The sequence below is a fragment of the Camellia sinensis genome, chromosome 4, assembly GCF_055761805.1.
Source record: "Camellia sinensis isolate YWXY chromosome 4, ASM5576180v1, whole genome shotgun sequence".
NCBI lineage: Eukaryota > Viridiplantae > Streptophyta > Magnoliopsida > Ericales > Theaceae > Camellia > Camellia sinensis.
Window position 1 is genome coordinate 13,403,285 of NC_138964.1, and position 19,615 is coordinate 13,422,899.

Consider the following 19,615-nt stretch of genomic DNA (forward strand, 5'->3'; position numbering starts at 1 on the left):
TAAATTTCAAAATATGATCTTATGAATTATTTAATTTTTTATTTTTTTTTATAAATCCAAAGGTCTCATTAAAGTGAAAATTACACATAAGGGTAATCACTTACACGTTTGGATTTCATTTTTTAGAGATAAAAGTATGATTTTTCAAATGTGAAATTACACATTTAGACAATTCGCATAATAAAGGTTTTGAATTTTTTCTCCTTTTGGAACAAATTTCACATTACGAATAAAAATGTAACACTCTAAAATAACACAATAAAAATTTCTTAATATACTTTTTCCAAACGTAACAGCGTAACAATTCAAAAAAACTCTTTACTGTATTTTTTCTAAATGTAACACTCTAATGTAAAACACGAAAATTTCTTATTATATTTTTTCCAAACGTAACTCTTAAATCAATGTAATTCCAAACGTAACACTCCAATGTAACAATGTAAAAACACTAAAAAACACCTTAATGTACTTTTCCCAAGCGTAACACTCACGGTTTGAAATTATACATTTGTCCAAAACTTACGAAAGAATTTTTATACTCTTTTTAGAATGGTTTGAAGAATCTCACATCCTTTTTTTTGTAGTATATTTGAATGTTACGTTTGAAAATAATACACTAAGAAGTTTTTTGTGTGTTACATTGGAGTGTTACATTAAAAAAAAAAAATTTTTTAGTATTATATGGGGTCTTACATGTTGTGTGGGTCCCACACCCATGTGAGAAATTTGGTAAAATATTTGGTAGATTATTTGAGATCCTTAGCATTATTCTTTGCAAAAAGTACACTAATGTTGTGTTTGGTTAAGGGATTTGGAAAGAGATTTGGAAAAGGAAAGGAAAAATGGGTGTAAAACTATGCGAAATGTAGGTATATTTTATTCACATTTTACCTACCTTTTCTATTTTCCTTTCTAAATCTCTTCCCAAATTCTCTACCAAACACAGCATAAGCAGTTTTTTTTTTTTTTTTTGAGTGTTACATTAAAGTGTTACAGTTTGAAATTTTGTATTTGTCCAAATCTTACTAAGGAGTTTTTATACTCCTTTTGAAATGTTTGAAGAATCCCATATCATTTTAGAATCTTTGAAAAATCTTATATTTCAAGTCATTTTTGTATTACTTTTGAAATGTCTTCCAAATAAAATAGATTTTCATATAAAAATTTATCTCAAATTTAATTCTCATATATTGTGTATCTTACCTTTTTAGCCCAAAAAATAAAATTAAATAATAATAACAATAACAATAATAGAAATAAGGGTATAAATCTAATTTCTAAATAATATATTCAATCTACCCTTTTAAAATTAATGAGACTAATTAGTCTATAAGAAAATTATTAGGAGTAAATGGATCATCAGATTTATAGTTAATTTTTCATTTTTTTTTCTTTTTTTGTCTTTTGTGAATTTTTTTAGATTTTTTTAAAACTTGTTAGATCTTCCTATACAAGACGGATTTGAAAAGTAAAAACTAATAAATAATAAATTAATTAATTAACATAATTAAAAAAATCATTATTAAACAAAAATATATTTTTTTGTTAGTTGGATGTCAAGCACCTTCTAAAATGCATGCATCCCTATAATTATGTTCTTCCAACGCTATAAATATCAAGATGCATAAACTATTAGCCAAAACTACAAAAAAAATAATGTTACGCATAATGAAAAAATATTATGAAATTTTTTTATAAAATTAATTCAATAGCAATTACATAATATACAATAAACACTATAAACTAATTTAAAGGTGAAAATTTTTCATGAATATTTCTCATAATATTTCTTTTGTGATAACTGGCATTAGATGACAAGTTTTCAGTATCTATACAAATTTTTCATGATGTCTAAGCGGCTCTTGCATTCACACCATTTATACTGCTTCTTGACCGTTACTATCTTTGGTTTAGTTTTTGAAAATTATTTTTAAATTTTTTATTTTTTATATTTTTTTATTTATATAAAAATAATAATTATATTTTAATTAAAAAAAAATTTCACTTTCAAAATACATCTAATCTACGTATACTTAAAAAGGAAAACATTTATGAAAAAATCTAAAAATAATAATTACAAAAATGTAACTTTTCTTGTTTTTGGTTTTCAAAAAATACTTTTTAAAAAATTTTTCTTGTTTTCCGTATGTTTTTGTTTTTACTAAATTTTTTTAATAGTTTAAGTAATTTTTAAATTTTTAGACACACCAAACGTACACATAAAAAGAAGAATTTTTGTGAAAAAAAATCTTTTAAAAATTCAATAAATATAAAAAATACGAAAAAAATACGAAAATTCAGTATATTTTTCATATTTTTATGTATTTATTAATTTCTTAAAATATTTTTCACAAATTTTTTACTTTTTAAATACATCTAAGTAAGATGCATCTAAAAAAATGCTTAAAATTTTAAAAATATTCACAAAAAAAATTTTAAAAAAACAAAAAACAAAAAAACTCAATTTTCAAAAAATTTAATTAAAAAAACTCAAACCAAACACACAAAATTGATTTTTGAAAAAATTGTAAATAAGTGGGACAATCTTAAAATAATTGCACTATAGGTGGAATATTTTTTTGTGCAACTCTGACATACAAAGAAGAATTTGCACTAAATACAAGAAAGATTTACACAATGAGTAGTGCTATACAAACAAACTTTTCAAACAAATCTTTCTTACAAACTGATGTGTCACCTAAAATATTAGTAAGTTAGTCCTCATTTCACATTTTAAAGCATGCCACATCAATTTGTAAGAAAAGTTTGTAAATTTTTTTTTGTTTGTATAGCATTTTCCTTACACAATATACACACACAGGAGACTTGCACCACAATGAAAGAGAAATTATTTATTTACTGTTCCACTAAAACACATTTTTTTTTGTTTTTTTTGTTGTTTGTATTTATTGAATTATTTTTAGATTTATTTCAAAATATGTTAATTTTTAAGTACATCTAGATTAAGTAGCTCTAAAAAAATAAAATAAAATAATTAATTAAAATATTTATAAAAAAATCACTAAAAATAAAAAAAAAATAGAAAAAAATAATTTGAGTTTCAAAACCCAACAAGGAGATTAAAAAAAATGTAAAGTAATAAAGGGTAGCACCTTTTTAGTAAATCTCCAATTAAAGCTCTCATGGTATATGACATTTTGGGCATGGAATTCCCACTATAATAAATTACAATTTTAGAAATAAAATTATAGAGATGAAATTACTTTTTAAGGTTGAAATATTTTAATTGCTAAAAAATGTTATTATTATATTTTAGTGATAAAATTGAACATTTAGTGATGAATTACATATTTTGGGACCAAAACCTTCATCTCAAAAAATAAAATAAATAAATAAATAAAACTTTTGGCACAAATTTATTGTGTGCATTTTTTAGTGACATTTTTTAATTTGTATTTTTGTTTTTTTTTTTGTTTTTTTTTTTTGGATGATAAAGCAGAAGGCTTAATATATTGCCCATCCAACAATAAGTCGTCCAATAAAATATATTGAAATACAAAATACATCCAAAAGGGATAAACATAACCTCAACACAAGGAGGATACGAGTCTCCACGTAAAGAGAAAAATAAACCTCCATATAAGGAGGAGGCCATATCTCTACGTTACAAAATAAAACATTCTGAATCTGAGGTGGTCGTCTAGTGTATAACAACGTGTTTAACAGTATCGGATCTCGGTTATAAATCAAATCTGATACTAGATCTAAAAGCTTCCTCGGTGGCAAGCTGATGATGGAGAAAAAATGAGCTGTAGTGGCTAACATGGTGATAGAAACCGCAGGAAAAGAAATAGAGAGCAATAAAGATTAAATGCACCACTCTTTCCCACCTAAAGAAAAGAGAAAGAGAGAGGGCTAAAGTTTCTTAGAGAGAGAATAAGGTTTAATAAATTATTATAAAGTAGTTATTAATTGTAAATTTCTGTTGTTAAATACCCTCTTTTTCAGTACTTTTCTAGATGGTCTTTTGGTGACCATGTGAATTGGTGTCCTAATATTTTTTACAGCAAAAAAATTAATTTTGGAGACGAAGAGAGTTTGATTCCTAGACCCTTATATATGTTGTAGTGTATGTACCTTCTAATCTATTGTTCTTCTATCTTAAAACATTTAAAGTTATTGGATTATTCTTAAGACTTTTCTACCTTGAAATTCTCATATAATCTGACGATCGTAAATAATTTGAGAGAGCGATATTTGGGCATTGAGGAGGATCTACGGCCGACTTTTTGTTGATCTTACTAGATAACAATACTACATGCCATGAAAAAATACTCAAAAAATTACCCAAAATTTGAATTATGTGGATCAATTCATTATAGATCAATCCCACAACACATCATCTACGCCATACATCCACGTTCTGGGTAGATTTCATGGTAAAGTTTCTGAGTTTGTATCTTTTCTGCTTAACTAGATAGTTGACATGGTTTTCATGCAAATTGTGATTATGCAGGTAAGATAAAAGTGATTTCTTACTATTCTTTGAACTCTCATAATTTATTTTTATTTTTATTTTTATTTTTTTTTGTTTTTCAACATATCTGGTTGTATCTGTTTTTTTAATTTTTAAAATTTTTTCCATATCACCACATCAATATTGTGTCATATCCTTATCCTGTATCCATATCTATGCTTCGTAAGTTGACATGGTTTTGATGCAAATTGTGATTATGTAGGAAAGATGAGAGTGGCAATGGTACAAGATGAAACTACTAAATGCAGAGATATAATAGGAGATTGTGTGAACAAACAAGACTGCAATGCAAGGTGTATTGCAAAACACCCTGGTAGTGATGGAGTATGTTATCCCAATTTTATACCTGCATATTGCACATGTTTCTACTACTGTGGTCCACCAGTTCCGCCACCGTTGCTGCCGCCTCCTAAGAGGAATTGCAACACCATAATAGGAGATTGTGTTAGCAAGGAGGATTGTAATGATAGATGTGTTGCTCAACATCCTGGTGGTGAAGGATCTTCTTATCCCTTTAAACCTTCATATTTTACTTGCTACTATCACTGTGGTTCACCTCCACTGTTTGACAAGAATTACACCACCCCTAAGATGCCAGACTGAGAATCACACTGATATATGGTAATTTGTCTGGTAAAATATAAAGAGAAAATTGCATTTCAATTAAACAGTAAAAAAATATTTCCATTCTTATAATGGTGCAAGTCTCTCGTGTGTATAGTGAAAAATTTTTCTATGTTTGGTGCAAGTTTTCTCTCTCATTATTCACACAACACTACCACCACCAAACCTTCTATACCTGCGAGTACGTTTCTTTAACTATACACTTGTGGACCTATGAATCAGAGAGAGAGAGAGGATATAACAAGTCCTTATAACGTAAGTTATACTAACTTTTTCTAAAATCTAGAGAAAATATATCAAATTTCACAATTTTAATATAATTAGATTGACCTCTCTTTTTAGTAAGGCTATATATAAATCAAAACTGATACAAATAGTATAAAAATACAATTATATATAAGAAGAAAAAAAAATACATTTTAGTATAAAAATAATAATAACATTATTTGTCTATCCATTTAACTAATGAATTATTGATAAAAATAAATAAAAAACTAAATATTATATAAATTAAAATCTTAAGAAAGTTTGATGTAATTAAGTCAGCATAATAGAAACGTTTAAAATTTGGTACCACCAATCCAAATACTCTTTGGCAATTCTAGTAATTGGTCCCAAAAATTGAGAAGAAATAGAGAAGGAAAGAGAGAAACAATTACATTTTGTCCTAAAAAATGTATAATGTGAGGATCTCATGACAATTTTTCGATAATGAATTTCACAAGAAAAGAGTTACATTGCAACTTGATCGAAAGTGCAATAAGTTGGTAACAATTCAAAAATGAGACTAAAAGAAGATTGAGGGTAAAGTACAAAAGTGCAAAGTATAATTTATCCCCCAAAAAAAAAAAAAAACATAAAAAGGATCACATAACTCAAGAATGTCATTTCACCTCTGATTTATTCACTTGTGATGTATGAAAAAGAAAATGGATAATAAATAATCCACAATTTGGACATAATATCAAAGTCTTGAACATTAATGAATTCCTAAATTTATCATGTGGAACAGTTTTTGTGTGCATTTCCACCCCTTTTGGTTGTCCACAAAAGAGTATTTGACTTCAATGTATCATCCGTCCTCTTGCAGAGAGAATCCATTCACTTTTAAGCAACATATAGTGCAAAGTCCTGCACAGACAGAATACATGAGGCAACTGTTCTATTAATAGTTTGAAGAAAGTGTTTTTTTTTTCCGCCAGTGAACTTGAAAATGCTAGGTTGAGAATAATAATTTCAGTAATGCTAGGAATACAGAAACCAAACGCCTCACATGTGGGCCCCACCCCTTGTGGGAGGATTGTGTCGCATTCTGTGTTTGGTTTCTGTGCACATAGATTTACTCAATAATTTTTGTTACAGAAGGAAAAAATTCAAAATTTATTAATTTAAATCCTATCAAATATGTACATGGCTATGATTCAAAGTTGAAAATGCCAGAAGAACATGGTTTGATGCTGTGAACAAAGGACATGGTTTCAATTACATACAAATTTAAATTGGGAAAATGATTTTGAACCAGTTTCAATCCATTTCAGACGAGTGAATAGGCATTACCTCAGTTTTTTTAACACATAAGAACCATCTAGCAGAACTTCACTTCTCAGGATGTACCCGTTTAGCTCTACGACGAGTATGGCTTGTATGGGAATTGCGAGTTCGCTTCTTGGGCTTTTTACTGCAAGTCAGAAACCAAATCTTATAGCAAAATCTTGAAACAGATATTAAAAAATATATAAATGAAATAAATGGAGGGAACACCTAATCAGAATTGGAATTGTATTAAAACTACTAGCTAGTTTATAATAGTAAAATATGAAACTAACCAAAAAATGGATGAAGCAACATTGAAAAGAAAAATTAGCGGTGCAGCCATTAAAGCAAAAGCCTACAAAATTAAGAAAAACAATTGTCAGTAAAATAACAAATATAAAGCTTCCAAGTAATTATGAAACTTATTGCATAAGTCAATAATACATACCATCAACGAAACAAGCTCATCAGTTGCAAGTGGTTTCGTAAGATCATGACTCTTAAGCTTTTCATGGATTGTAGCTTGGACCTTCACAAATGAGAGGAGCATTAGGAAATATATCAGGCTAATTACTTGCAAAATGTACACTCTTCCAAAAACTATAGGTCTAAGACACAGATTATATCAAAACAAATTCTCTGTTCAAGAAATTTTTGCAACAAATAAAAGTGAGATTTTATAGAAGTGCTAAGGTATAGGAAATCAGAAAAATGTTAATACGTCCATTTTCCTTATCAAAAAATATAATTGTTAAATATATAATTTCAGATCAAAAACTCCAACATGTGTGTGTTTAAATTGCTTTCTCCATGTTGTGTTGGGAAAAGTGTTAGGTTGGAAATTTTTCATGTCTTTGTATGTGTGACCTGAGATAGGAACCTTAACCACTACTGTTCAAAACATATGGACAAACCAGAAACCATGAAAGCTTCAAGTGCTATGAGAGATTTTCATCGGCATGGAAGAAGTGCAATGGTCCAATGGAAGTGCTTCATCAGCATGGGGTAAAATGTGGACAAGGAGTGGACCAAGAAGACCATGAAGAATGGGCTTTCCAACTCATTTGATCAAGTTGGATGACCAAGGCAATTTTGTTCAATTTGGAACCGACCAAAGAGGCTGTTTTGATCATAGGCGATTTCTAATAATCACAAGTTGGGCCGACCAAAGCATACAAGTTGGCTGACCAATATGGAATCCAGAGAGTGGATTTCCTGCAAACCCAGGTAGGGTGGATGACCAAACCATGACAGTTGCCAATCAAGCTGGAAATCCATAAACATGTTCCCACACTCAAGCCAACCCAAACAAAATGTTTGGAAGACCAAACTTGGATCTATTTAAAAAAATTAGCCACTAGTTGTTGGGGTTTTCTAATGAGAGGAAGGCACGTTGAAAATTTACAATTCCCTTGTAGCCTCAAAAACACTTCTTGAGTGTTTTTCCAAGTCTTGGAGAGTGAGAGTAGAGCATTCAACCTTCAATCAAGCTGGAAATCCATAAACATGTTCCCACACTCAAGCCAACCCAAACAAAATGTTTGGAAGACCAAACTTGGATCTATTTAAAAAAATTAGCCATTAGTTGTTGGGGTTTTCTAATGAGAGGAAGGCACGTTGAAAATTTACAATTCCCTTGTAGCCTCAAAAACACTTCTTGAGTGTTTTTCCAAGTCTTGGAGAGTGAGAGTAGAGCATTCAACCTTCAACACAAGTGCCTACAAGAGCTTGCTACACATCTCAAAGTTGTTTAGCTTGCGGAATGACACTTGACTCTTTCAAGGGCAAATCCATTTGGAATGTCAAAGCTCCCAGTGAGTGTTCATGGGCATAAAGGAAAGTTTTGAAGTCAAGGGATATCGTGAGACCAAATGTGAAGCATCAGATAGGCAATGGCAAGAAGACTTCTTTGCGGTTTGATTATTGGCTTCCCAGTGGGCCTATTGCGGTGAACAGAGAAGAGCGGGTAATATATGATTCAGGTTTGGGGGGAGGGGCTAAAGTTGCTGATATTATCCATGATGGTGGTTGGCTATGGCCATGTGCAAACTCTGTTGATCTAATGGAGTTGAAGCATGAAATTCCTCCTAACTTTGTTCCCCATTGTAATAGAGAAGATTCAGCCTCATGGAGTCATGACAGGTTTGGTAAGTTTAGCATCACTGATTCTTGGAACTTGCTTCGAAAGGAACACCAGGTAGTTGCTTGGCACAAACTGGTTTTGTTTCCTAAACATGTTCCCGAGCATGCCTAGCATGCGATTTCATTCTTTGGCTTGCAATCCTTGGGAGATTGAATACCCAAGATAAGTTGTGTTTTCTATAGGAGTAATGTTGAGGATCATGAATATTTACCAGTAAACTGCTTCAACTTCAATACACAACATCCTACTAATAAGCTGCATCTAAATTAGCCCTAAATTTCCTGGGTGTTATGCTCAACATTACTTCATACATGCTAAAGGAACCGTTGAATATAGTCAGATGAAAGGACAGCTTTAGCTACTTCTTCAGTTTAACAAATGAAAGAAACAAAACACCAACAATGAACAACAATAATTATGAGGCTCAAAATACACTGTTAAGGACGGTGACTAAGATGATGGAATGGTCATTTTTCAAAGAACCTTCTACTAAGATTATTAGAAACAAATTTAAAATGACAGCATACATTCTTCACATCCAATTGCTTTTCTCCACCAGTTATAATTTTTTCCAGCTTATCATAAAATAATGCTAAAAGGTCCAAATTCCAAACTATTGCTAGCTAGGAAATATCGTCAACGTTAAGATAAGTCACCATTTCAAAGACTCAAGAGGATTATGCTGACATCGCCCAGCATAAGTTGATAACATAATCTCAAATCCAGACAAGGATCCCCAAAATTTGGAGCAACAAACCAATATGCCATGTACCAAGATTATAAGGAAAAGAGTAAAGGGAAGTGATACCTGACGATGGTATTTAGTGGCAGCTCTGATACACTTCCTATAAGTACGAATTACTTTTTTTGTGTATGGTTTCATGAGAAGGTGTGCTTTATCAACATGAGGTTTTGTCATCGTTGTAACTTGATCAATGTATGGCTTTGTGAATTTCTTCACTTCCTGTCGCCATATTAAGTTAAGCCACACTGCAGGAATGTATCGAGCTGATCATATAAATAGAATAACTAATCTCAGTGAGATATACCTGAAAGTGTGGATCCACCATCTCCTGTACTTTGGCAACATGTGGCACTATAGAATTCTTGGATGCATGGTAAACCTCAATGGTTTTAGCAGTTAGTGATTTAACATGCAATCCAAATTGAGTTGCAAATCTCAACCACTGGTCCTTCATAATTGGGATCCATATCTTCAAATAACAGAAAACGGAATTAGGAAACCAACCATCATTCAATCATATACTTAACAAATCAACAAACTTGAACGCTAAAACACATTCAAATAAAGAGCATCCCTTCAATGAAAGACAATGAGTTGCAACCTAAGAACAAAAGAAGGCTCTTGTATTAAGATAGTGTCACAAAAGCAAATGAAGACAAAAGAAGAAGCAAAGACCCCTCCCTTTCCACTCAAGCAGGAGGAGGGGGCGTCTTTGAACCCTAGAGCACCAATTAAAGTCAGAACTAAGACTCCACCACTACCATCATACATCCAACATATATACCAAGACTCCCACCAAAATGATTGAAGTCAGTCCTTTTTGTCACAAATTATTCTACTCAAACTGCAACCAAAAGCAAGCATGTCAGAGCATAACGTCAAAATCCCTGGAAAGGCAAGAATGGACCTCTTTCTAGGATTTCACCCATTTTTAAAAACAAATTCTGTTCAACACAGAAGTATAGCATGACCAACGGCCCTCTCAAAATTTTCATTTCAAGTACAAACCAGAAAATATAGTCCTAAAAGGGATCCAACCATATGAATTTGCAAACAATAAATAACACAAGAATCAGATCAGCAACATCCAACCAAAATCATCATGCATAAAATAGTGAAGCAAACACATAATTGAAAAATCTTTAGAGCACAAAATAATATTGTGGGGATAACTTACGGTTTTTACTGTTTCAATGTGGGGTTCAGCCCACTTTTCAACTTCTGCTTTCTTTTGCAGTGCCTGAAAAAATTCAAATCAAGAGACGCAGGCAAATGGAAAAAAAAAAAGAGGTCATCTTTTTTAATGTACAACGTACATGTCAGTTGTAAGTTCTAACAAAGATCTCTATAATCATTCTACATGCATGTTCACAAAGTCTAACTCCATCTAATTACTAATAACTTGTTTGGTTTATATTACTTGGGTTGATTCAACATAAAAGAAAAACAAAAACATAATTTAAAAAAACTGATTAATTTGGGCTAACTTTAATCAGCCTAAATAATCTAAACTTAACAGACCAAAATTAAGGTATCAGCTACATAAAAAAATAAGAAAAAGAACCTTTTGAAATGTCGCATCAAAGGCAGGACTTCCATGCTCCCTCCAATGAGTCACTATAAAGGACTGCACATTAAGAGACAAGGTTAGCAGAAAATGTTCTGCTACAAAAATGTGAAAACACCAAAAAGAAATAAATAAATAAATACCTGGCAATGCAATAAATGAGTTGCAAGCCAATGTGGAATCCATGCTTCTCGAACCTGATTGTTTATCAGATATAACAAAGTTCATTAGTCAAGGAAACTATACTTATTAGGTAGTCAAATTAAGGAACTACATACATGTAGAACACAGTAAACTCTATCCGTATCCCCCCTACTTTTTGGCTTTAATTTAGCATCCAAGACCTTATTGTGATAGAAGGAAAAGATCATCAAAATACCTACTTGATGACTTTTCTTATGAATGAATACTTATGTGCTTTCCAAAACCTCTAAAAACTAATGAAACCAAACTAAACCTTGTGTCCCAATCAAGTGGGGTCAAAGTACCTTCTAAAAATTCCAAAACTAATTAATCAAGGCAATTCTAACGTTTTTTCATTACCAAAGCCGCAACCCTTATTAACCCTTTTGAAACCCCAATCCCACAAATTTTTCAAAACCTTTGCCACTAAAAATCAATTAATGGGTAACATTACCTACTATTTTTTAATTCTTTCTTACAACAGAATTATTATAACCACATCATGCCATTACTATAAAAGCTAGGTGCAACTAAACAAGTCATATTCGAGAGAGAGTGAGAGTAACAACAACCATAAGAACAGTTTGAAGCAACTACAATCACCTCTATCAACTCTTTAGAGACTGTATTTGCCTCCAATTTAGCCTTCATCATTTCTTCCTAAACACACCACAAAATTAGTGTTATCATTTATCAAAAGAAACATAGCATATTGTCAGACACTAAGCTGTCAACAAACCTCTGCTACTTGAAGAGCACGTTCAGTTTTACGAATTCTGCTCTTCTGTTCATCATTGATCCTATGAAGCTGGCAAGGGACAATAAAAAGGGCAAAAAATTGATGTTACTAAACAGCCTCTGTAAGATGAATTCTCAATACATATTAATGAAAGAAAACATATATCAAAGTTGCTGCAAAATGTGGAAGCAGGAGAGGCATTAAAAGTGACTTAACAGTCAATGAATTAAAAAGCACTAGACCTTAGCATGAAGCAGGGGCAGGAGAGGGGAAGCAAGGGGAGGGAGGGCATATAGAATTTTCTAAGGCTATGGGAGTGTGTATATATTTTATATATTAAATATATAAATAAATTCTAGCAATTATTATTATTTTATAAATAATCCAACAATTATTTTTTTAGGCATAGTTGTAATATATATGTTAAAATATGAATATATATTAGATATTGATGTCAACTACAAATTGTCTTTGTTATGAAAAAATAAAATTACATAAATAAGTTTGAGTTGTTTGTCTTTTGTTTCTTCGAGATTTGCATGTTTGAAAGATTCTATGTCAGTTGGGAGCAAATTTCTTCCTCAATGGGAGCAAGTTTCTTAGGAGTGCGAAATTGAGTTTCTGAGCAAGAAATGCCACCAAACTGGGAGTTTCCTGCTACTAAGCACTAAAAAACCTACAACATTACAATTCTCAAATCATGGGTCTCCATAAAATCTTCAACTATGCAATAGTTAGTGAGTGGCATTACAAAACAATAAATGAACAAAAAGAAAATGATGCTCTACACAAAAATGTATGCACAACTTCTGAAAGGAAATAAATACATTACACGAGATAAAGCAGGCCCAGACACGTATCAGCTTCATCTAGAGTTAAATGAAGGAATTAGGAGGTTACAAAACACTAAATAGGGTAAGTGCTCAAATATTAGTTTTTCGAGGGTATATATAGTTGAATATCTAAAGTTAAGTGAGTTCTTTAATAAGTGATGCCTGTTAAAATTATGCATCAATCAGGAGGTTAATTATATATTGGAAATTTCAACCAATCGCATTTTTAAACCATTAACCATATACAAGACTCAGTAACCGAGACACTAGGTTTGTTGGTTAACAAGATCTGCCATGTTAGATAAATTCTATTGACTAAAAAGAAAAAAATACATTGTTGGTGTACAAGAGAGAAGACCACACCCATTATTTGGGAAAAATACTACCAATAGTTTATGGCCCAATGCTCCAAAATAAAGGCAAATATAGCACTAAGTTTCACATTATACCTACATACAGAAAAAGTACGCATTGCAAACAAACAAACAAAAAACTACAAATTAAAGAAGAATATTATATCAGTAAAGTTTCTCGAGAACAGGACTACAGCATTGTAAGTGAAGATGTAAATTTACTATTCCCATAATATCAACCTCAAGAGAGAAACCAGAAGAACATGGACCATACTTGCAAAGTTGCAGCAGAATTTACTGTTCCCATAAAATCAACCTGAAGAGAAACCAGAACATGCATCATACTTACACTTTCCAGTTTTGAGTTCAATTCCAAGACTTTTTGCTCAGATACTTTCACTTGGGTTTCCAAGGCATCTCTTTTCTTGTTTTGTGTTTCTATTTCCTTTCTAAGTTTCTCAACCTGTTAAGCTTATTAATATCAAAGAAGTGCAACATTTCCAAAGACTTATCTTTGAAAGCAAGTTCGAACATAAGTTTACCTGGTTCTCAAGTTCACCAACCCGCGCATGAGCCCTACCCACCTGCTCCTTAGCATCTAAAGATCCCTTTTGATAATAAACAAAATTAATTCTCATTAAAATAAGGGCCAAAGTCGAACAGAAATAAAATAAAAAGTCTTAAAAACAAGGAGGACAAAAATCAAGAAGGACCAAACTATGGTAGTATATATGAATATTGAAGCTAATCAATTGGTGTGATTACTTGACAGAGTCAAACAAAAACCTTACCTGGAGTGCTTGTATCTCACTTTGTAATGATGCAATGGTAGCTGACTTCTCCTGTATGATATTCCCCATCTGCTTGATGCTCTTATCCTTTCTTTTCAATTCATGGATTTTATCATCAATGCTGGACTCTTAAAAAACATACAAATCGAAAATGTAGGAAAAAACAGAAATCAGGAAAAAGTAACAGATAAGATATTCAATTCTCTAGCAAAAGCTATCTATTAGTGAAACCACAATGCCTTGTTACACTTCACTCTGAATAATCTAGACAGGAGTTGGCTTCTCTCCAATCAAATCAGGCTAAGTAAGTTATGGTACTTAAACTAATCTAGTCACATCTGCATCAAGACAATATAAAGACCCAGAATCAGGGGGATCCTAGTTATTCTTTCTAAATGCCCAATCAATATATTCACATACTCCTTTTTATCAGAAACTGTTTTCCATTCTTTAGAATTTTTTTAACATAAATTTTCACCCTACAAGGATCTAATTGAAATGGAACAAGACTAAAAATATATATATGTATATATATTTAGTATACTTGATTACAAGTAAGGTGTTCTACATCGGGAGCATCATGCAATACGTATCAAAAGTCAAGTGCCATGGTCGCGAATTTTGGAAACCATTAACAACTCCTCTGAAATTCAATGATAAAATAATTTTTTACTTTATTAAAGTTACATTTTAATTAAAATATTAATATGTAGAATCATTGTCTATTTAATGGGTCAATAAAAAAAAATTACAAGACAATGTAATATAATAAATCCCACATCTCTTGCATATAACCCCAAAGTTCACTCATCCTTATGGCTTCAAGTTATCTGACATGGAAATATTTTTGGCTTCAAATTATCTAACATGGAAATATTTTTAAGTGAACAAGCTTTAAAGTCCAGGCCATTTAACTGGCATGGTGAAGCACAAAAGCAGGTCAAATTGTTGGTGAAACAGATCCTTTATATGGCTTAAATAACAACTGTATCTAGAAAACAATGGGTTTCTACATGATGTCCACGTAAAGTTGTTAATACATCTTTGGTTCAAAATATGCACATGCCAAGCATGAATTGTTATTCAAACACAAATGTTTATGCCAAAGTGAGATGCTAGCCCCACATCAGTTATAGAAAGCCACTTCTCCTCTAACCCACTTTATATAAAGAAGCCCTCCAAATTTGTTTGTCACACATCGGTCAAAGTCGAAAAGCTTCTTTTACAATGACTCTATAAAAGAAGCTGATCACTCACTTCGGTTCTACATATAATATAGCCATACCAATTATATTTCAATGTATCGAACCAGTTTGCTAGAATTTCGATATACTTATCTGGTTTAGAACCTATGAAGCACGGATACTCCGAAATGGCCCCCGTACGCGTATCGGATACGGATACGCGTCCGATACGGCGGGATACGTATCGGATATGGCAAATAAGTATCCTTTTTTTTTTTTTAATTTTTTGAATTTCGGATACGTTTGGGATACGTGAGGATACTTCAGGAATACGCTCGGGATACTTTCAGGATACGGCGGGGCAAAAAATAATTTTAAAAACTTATAATGGGATCAAATTGTAAAATAACAAAAGTTATGAAAAATAAAACAAAAAAAACAACAAACCAAGCCCTAGCAGTAGCAGCAAAGGAGGAGTCTCTTTGGACAGCAACGTCGTTGATTAGGTTCGCGAACAACAACGTCGTCGTTGTCGTCGAACAAGTTCGTCCCTCTCTCTCTCCCTCACGCTCGATCTCACTGTCTCTCTCTCCCTCTCTCGCTCGATCTCTCTGGACTGACAAACTCGATCTCACTCACTCTCTCGCTATCGCTCTCGCTCGATCTCTCCCTCTTCCTCTTTCGTCTCGTCTTGCTCTCCTCTCCCTTTCTTTCGATCTCTTGCTGTTTTTATAATACACATTTTTTCTTTTTTTCTTTTTTTTTTTTAAATATACTCTTTATTTTTCTTTTTTTTTAAATATACTCTTTATTTTACATAAATATACTCTTTCTTTTTTTTATAATACACATTTTTTTTTTAAATATACTCTTTATTTTTCTTTTTTTTAAATATACTCTTTATTTTTTCCTGTTGCTGTTTAAGTTTTATTTTATGTATGTCACATTACTAAAAATTGTAAAAATAATCACTATGCTTGGTTACTACTTTTCAAAAACACTTTTCAGAAAATTATATTTTCTTATTTTCCGTGTTTTTTTTGTTTTTATTGAATTTTTTAAATATTTTGAGCAATTTTTTTAATTTTTAGACATACCTAACATAAATATACCTAAAAAGTAAAAAAAAAATGAAAAAAACCTTTAAAAATTCACTAAATACCAAAAGTACAAAAAAAAAAATACGAGAATTCAGTACATTTTTTGTATTTTTATGTATTTATTAATTTTTAAAAATATTTTTTCATAATTTTTTTACTTTTTAGATACATCTAAGTAAGGTGCATCTAAAAAAGTAAAAAAAATATATTTAAAATTTTAAAAATATTCACTAAAAACAAAAAAACACGAAAACTAAAAAACTCAGTTTTCAAAAAACTTAATTCAAAAAACTCAAACCAAACACACTGAATATTTTTCATGAACGTATTCCCGCCGTACCCGTATCTTAGTTTTTCAAATTTTGTCGTATCGCCGTATCCGTATCGTATCGTACCCATATCCCGTATCCGTATCCGTGCTTCCTAGTTTAGAACAATTTGCAACACGAACAAACCAGTTCATATGTGATATTTGTCCACATTGGTATATCGCCAGTAACGGATGTATCCCTATCGGAAAGTTAAAAACTAGATACAAATTAGCCAGTTGGCAACAAAATGGCCAATGTTTAGAACCATTGCTAGCACCCTTTGTTGCTGATGATGGGGCAAGATTATACTAGCATTTTACAATGAAGACAGCAAAGTTGCCCATTCAGCCACAATAACCACCAACCATCAGCTAAATAGCCAATATAGTTCTTCATTTACCAAATTTAGGAAGGGAATTAAAAACTATTTGAACAATTATATACCATATGCTCAACAAGAAAAGGGTAAAAAGGAAAATCTTGAGTTTTACCTTATAATTGGTTTTCAGAAAACAGAAAACAGAAAACTAAAATTCTAATGCACAAAGTTGCAGTAAGCACAGTTGCATGAATACTTGTACCTCAAGTACTTGTACTACATAATTCAAAACGTGAAGAAGATACAAAATTCTTTCTTTCTGTTCTCTTTCCTCCCCCCCTTCCCATGTCTGATTTCCGACTTATCCTCAGATAGCAAGGTACTATTGTGAATGAAAGCTAAAGCCCCCCCTAGAACTAAAAGAAAACATAGAAATCAACCTAATGTACTGATACTGTCAATGAATTGAGATAGATGCAAAACCAACAAAAACTGAAACCCAAATTGAAGGAATTGACAAACTTCAATCCAATCATAGACAAAATACACTTCAAAACTCAATATCATACAGGCAAATGCACAGTTTAACTATCAATCAACCAGTGTGTTACAAAACCCAAGAACAGAATCACTGCTGTATTTGATCGCTAGGAAATGTGGGTGTGAAAAAAAAAAAAAAAAGAGCCATCAAAACTTCAAAATTCGAGCAATATAGGAAAAGAAAGGAACTTGCATTTATAAGCATTATCTTTGTCATTATCTAAAAGCCTAAAAAAGTATAAACCCTGCGCGAACGAGTCTAGGCACTACTTTTTTTTTTTTTGAAAGCTCGATTGAGGTTTCAAAATCAAAATATATCTTAAAATTGCAATTCCTTCTTCCATTTTCTCATCATCCAAACAGACGACAAAATTAAGAATTCAATTAACTAATGATATCTACTCCTAGTAGGCGAAGTTGAGCTACAGCTTTTCAAATTCCCAATCCAAGTAATAAGAAGCATAGTAAGTTCAAATTCTTACTTCCTTTCTCTTTACTACATTTTCTCAACAACCATATGGCTTAAAATCAAAAACCCAAAATGTACATAGAGAGAGGAAAGTAACTAATGATTCAATTTCTCAGCATCCAAACCAACAACAAAATTAAGAATTCAATTAACTAATTCTATTTACTTCTAGTAAACTAAGTTGAGCAGAAATTTTAAAAATCCCAATCCAAATAATGAGAAACATAATAAATTCAAAATTCTCCTTCTCTTTACAACATTTTCTCGGCAACCAAACGGAGTATAATCAAAAACCCAAAAAGTAGATAGGGGTACTAACTGATGCTTTGATTTTCTCATAATGCAAACGGACAACAAAAGTAAGAATTCAAATAACTAATGCTTTTTACTTCTACCACGCTAATTTGAGCAGAAATTTTTAAATTCCCAATCCAAGTAACCAAAGAAACGTAATAAATTCAGATTCCTCCTTCTCCTTACTACGTTTTCTCGGCAACCACACAGTATAATCAAAAACCCAAAAAATAGATAGGGTAGTAACTAATGCTTCAATTTTCTCAGAATCCAAACAGACAACAAAATTAAGAATTCAATTAACTAATGTATTTACTTCTACTAGGCTAAGTAGAGCAGAACTTTTTAAATTCCCAATTCAAGTAATGAGAAACGTAATAAAATCAAGATTTTCCTTCTCTTGACCACATTTTCTCAGCAACCAAACGGAGTATAATCAAAAACCCAAAAAGCAGATAGAGTTAAGAATCCAATTAACTAATCCTATTTACTCTAGCAGGCTGCTAAGTTGAGCAAAAACTATTAAAATTCCCAATCCAAGTAATGAGAAACGTAATAAGTTCAAAATTCTTCCTTCTCTTGACTACATTTTCTCGGCAACCAAACGGAGTAAAATAAAAAAACCCAAAAAAGTAAGTGAATTTGAAGTGACGTACCAAGAAGGGAGACCTTGGAGTTGAGTTGGTCCAGTTCGATCTTCAGAGACGAATCTGAAAGCTCTGGTTTGAAACCATCGACGTTGTCAGTCCCAGCGTCCGCTGTAGATCTTGCGAAGATTAGGGTTAGGAATAGAGAGAAGAGCAGTAGCTTCGAGGCGGCCATTGGATAGAGAGAGAGAGAGAGAGAGAGAGAGAGAGAGCAACACCGCTGAGTTTTCAGCAGAAAGATGAGAGTGGACTAGAATTTTTTTTGGATAAATTATAAAGGCTTCGTTTGGGACTGGTTTGGTTTTTTTGATTTTTTTGATTCCTTTTTAGTTATTTTAGTCTGGCTTAAAAAGTCTCGTTTGAAAAAAAAAAATTTAATTTTTTTAAATTTTTATAAAAGAAAAAATATAGTAATTATAGATTGGATGTAATTTTTATCTTATTAAGTTAAAAAATCTATTTTGTTTTTTTTATAGCTATTTTAGCCAAAAAATCTCAAACTTCAACTTCCCAAGCGAGCTAAAATACAGCTTGGGATTTTGTAATTTGAAAAATTATAATTATAAATTTTATTTTTTAATATTAAAAAATAAAATTTATAATTATATTCTTATATAATAATAAAATTATATAAATTATCAATTAAAATATATTTTTAATATTATTAAAAATTATTAATTGAATTAATAATTTATTAATACAAAATTCATGTATTATGAAATTAGAAACCTCAATAAATATA

At 31.3% G+C, this 19,615-nt stretch overlaps 1 protein-coding gene across 8 annotated transcripts; it reads right to left on the bottom strand.

Annotated features, from left to right (window-relative positions):
* Positions 1 to 5,814: 5,814 nt before the first annotated feature.
* On the bottom strand, positions 5,815 to 19,156 carry LOC114281495 (uncharacterized). 8 transcript variants are annotated; one of them, XM_028223964.2, is made up of 15 exons: positions 18,883 to 19,156; positions 14,010 to 14,137; positions 13,761 to 13,826; positions 13,568 to 13,681; positions 12,033 to 12,101; positions 11,897 to 11,953; positions 11,254 to 11,307; positions 11,108 to 11,170; positions 10,721 to 10,783; positions 9,848 to 10,012; positions 9,607 to 9,762; positions 7,104 to 7,184; positions 6,949 to 7,010; positions 6,680 to 6,800; positions 5,815 to 6,253 (listed from the first exon to the last, which is right to left on the bottom strand). In XM_028223964.2, the coding sequence occupies exons 1-14, from the start codon at positions 19,046 to 19,048 to the stop codon at positions 6,719 to 6,721; spliced, it is 1,326 nt and encodes a 441-aa protein (XP_028079765.1). In that variant the 5' UTR covers positions 19,049 to 19,156; the 3' UTR covers positions 5,815 to 6,253; positions 6,680 to 6,718. The 8 variants fall into 8 exon arrangements, with proteins under 8 accessions (XP_028079765.1, XP_028079768.1, XP_082780393.1 ...); XM_028223967.2 differs by lacking the exon at positions 13,568 to 13,681 and adding an exon at positions 13,493 to 13,534 and having other exon boundaries at positions 18,883 to 19,143; XM_082924267.1 differs by having other exon boundaries at positions 13,493 to 13,681; positions 18,883 to 19,143.
* Between the last annotated feature and the right edge of the window lie 459 nt (positions 19,157 to 19,615).